Below are 3,093 nucleotides of genomic sequence, written 5' to 3'. Positions count from 1 at the left end.
TTTTTTTTTTTTTTTTTTTTTTTTTCTTTTAATTAAACTGATATAATTTCCTAAAGTTCCCAATCTCTGGCAGAGATAGGATATCAAGTTAAAGCCAAATGATCTGGAGGAAATACCAGGTGGCAGGAGAAAGTACTTAAGTGGATGACAGAAGGGCTGTACAACCTCTGTAATGGAGTCTTTAACAGCATCTTCAAGCCCTTCTTGTAGAGACACCTTATTTCCCATTACCATGCTCAAATGAAACTAAAGCAAAACCCTGGAACTAACTAGTCAGTATTAATCAGGTCACAGCTTTACCTCTCACTGGTCCCTTGGGAAAGGGAAGACAACCAGAGTTCACTCAATACAATGCTTAATCAACTTCCCCTCCCCTAAGATGACACAGCAGCAGTTGGCAAGAGAATCCAGAGATATTCCTCCTTCTGAGCTTTGGAACAAGTCCTCTATTTTTGCATGTATGTCCTGACAATACTGACTTGAAGAAAAGCAGTGACAGAAACTGGGAATGACTGTGATATGCTTATCTGATAAAGTTAACTCTGGTAGATTACAGTTAGGAAGAATGCTGTAGTAAAAAGTATGTATTTTGAATACTGTGATTTGACTTCAGGTTTGACCAGACCCAAGCCTCTTGCCATCTACTGAGCCTGTTTCAATAGTGATCTAGAATTTCAAAACTTTACCAGGTCCCATCATCTACACCTACTGCTTACAAATAAAATATTCAATATCTGGCCAAGGTTTTATTCTTTTTCTCTAATTTCTAAGAGAAACCATACTTATATATGCATTTTAATTTATTATACCTGAATGCTACTAAGAACTCAAACATTAAAGGTGGCTTCTCAAGACAACTGACAACGCATGACTTGACCTTAACATGTTGCAATGACTGCAGGTAAAATATTATAGTTCACACTTAACAGGTGTATAGCCCCTCTTACCAGATATATCAATTCTATTTTTAAAAAACAATTCAGCTTATATTTCACAATCAGATTTTCAGAAAACTAGAGCAAAGATATGCCTAGCTACAAGAAAAACACCAGTGGGAGGCCAAGTAATTTTCAAAACACTGAGTTCATTTTCTCTAGTCTTTTTCACTGTTTAAAAGCTCTGAAAAATCAAGCATTTTGCACCAGTCCCCATTTTTTAAAATCACTAACTTTAAACATGTGAAGATTTGTAAAATAATAATTTATTTTGGTCTTTACATATCCATACCCACAAAAAGCAAGACCAGATGCTATATAACAGGGCCTGCTAAAACCAACAAGGAATCATTCAACTATTATATGCTTACTTCCATTATATCCAGATGGTCTCCAAAAATACAGTACAAGTTACTTGCAAATTAATGAGCTTGTAGTCTCATTATGAGCATGATGTTCATAGAATTTAACACAGACAAACTGCAAGATACACTAAAGTAAGGCCATGTTATTAACAAATTTGCTGTTGCATAAGTTCAGGGTTCCAAGACACAATTTCTTAAAAGATAAACAGGAAGCATTAAGGAATCACTACACAATGCTTGTAAGGCTGCTACTGGTTGGCAGTTTGCCACCTCCCCCCCTCTCCATTTCCCGCACCATATGATTAAATCTTGCAGCACTGGTAGGAATAAAGAAAAACTGAAGATGGGGTTGGGAGAAGAGTTACGGGGCACCAAATATTAATGAAAACATATAAAAGAGCTAACCTGAACATCTTGCATGTGTGGTGACTGAATGACTGAGGGGTGTATGGCTTGAAGGACACCCTGGACATGAACAGTTTGACCAGAAGGCAAATGCACTAGAGATACAGCTGGAGATCCTCTTCCAGCACTTGATGCAGCTACAGAAACCTGAAAAAATTACAATCATCATGTTTAAGTAACATGCCTTAAGATGTCAGCAAATGCTTTTATATGTGATACTAAAAAAACCTAGTTTTGATTCCATATCTAAAATAGCTTAGATATGTGTAATTATCACACACAGAAAAAATAGTTTTACTAATAAAAGTTTGGTCTGTATCTTTCAAAATGGTATGGAAATCTTAAAATTGTTCCGAATCAAATTGCAAATCTTTCCTACTCCTTTTTTTTTTTTTTTCTTCCAGAGACCTCATGTTTTCTTTTCAGTTAAAAACAACCCTAAGCTATCACACACATGAAATCTGCTGTTGCTAGCATGAAGTTAGGAAGAACCTCAAGAAATGTAACAAAAAAATACAGTATTCACTGAAGTGGTATGTTGCTGCAACAACACACAGGGCAGAATGTTCTCAGTCAGGAAAAAAATCTAAAAAAATAACCCCTAACTGCTTTGGGTTTGCTTTATTTGTTAGGTGAGTTTAGTATGAACTTACACTTTTAAGACAGATATCTCAAGAGATCCAAGAACTTTAAAGATGGGGAAAAAAAAAAAAGTTAAATGAAGAAATAGATGGATTTATAAGTTGTTTTAGTTTAATAAATCCCCTTTTATATATATATAGTGATATATCAAGAAAAACAGAGTTGGATTGTGTCAGTGCTTCAATACAACAAAAGAAAATAAAGAACAGCTGTATCTTCTTTAAGCCTAGCAAAGCTGAGGAAAGTGTTCTTGTTTAGGAATAATCTGAGCCCTTTCTCCAATGGCATTTGAGAGCACACCCAGCTTTCCTCAGCCCTTGGCTCTCAATCATCACTGAGGAAGAAAGAGTTAAACACCTATAGGCTAAGAAACAGTTCAATATTTATGCTATAACTGTAAAGTCTACTAACAGAAATACTGAAGCAACGGGAAAACACTATGATTGACGTCCAGTTCTGTGTGATGAAACATCTCTAAACTCAAAAGGAAGAGAATGACAAACGTAAATCATACAATAAAAAGAGATATTGTGTTTGTCAAAGTAAGATTCACTGAAAAATCTTATTTCTATATTCTGCATGTACAAAAATAATCCCAGGCTCATATTTAAAATTCTGGTATTATTCTATTCCTAGCTTAGTTCTCAGCCCCAAAAGGTGTCTGGTACAAGCAGTAAAAAGAGATGACAATGGAAAGAAAAACATGGTGAATGCTAAAAAAAAAAAAGAAAATTTTTATATATATA

The 3,093-nt window shown here is 34.9% G+C and overlaps 1 protein-coding gene across 7 annotated transcripts in view; it reads right to left on the bottom strand.

Moving 5' to 3' along the window:
- CREM (cAMP responsive element modulator) overlaps nt 1-3,093 on the bottom strand; it is a 26,150-nt gene that overhangs the window by 16,118 nt on the left and 6,939 nt on the right. For 4 of the 7 annotated variants that reach the window (XM_026841728.1, XM_026841724.1, XM_026841727.1 and 1 more), the window contains exon 3: nt 1,706-1,852. The exons of the other annotated variants lie outside the window; for them this stretch is intronic. In XM_026841728.1, coding sequence (XP_026697529.1) covers nt 1,706-1,852 — 147 coding nt within the window. The remainder of the gene's footprint in view (nt 1-1,705; nt 1,853-3,093) is intronic. 7 annotated transcript variants of the gene reach the window in all.

Source organism: Athene cunicularia (genome assembly GCF_003259725.1).
Source record: "Athene cunicularia isolate RWA chromosome 2 unlocalized genomic scaffold, athCun1 chr2_part1, whole genome shotgun sequence".
NCBI classification, from domain to species: Eukaryota; Metazoa; Chordata; class Aves; order Strigiformes; family Strigidae; genus Athene; species Athene cunicularia.
Note: the sequence above shows the minus strand (reverse complement) of the source record. Positions and strands in the feature narration are given on the sequence as shown.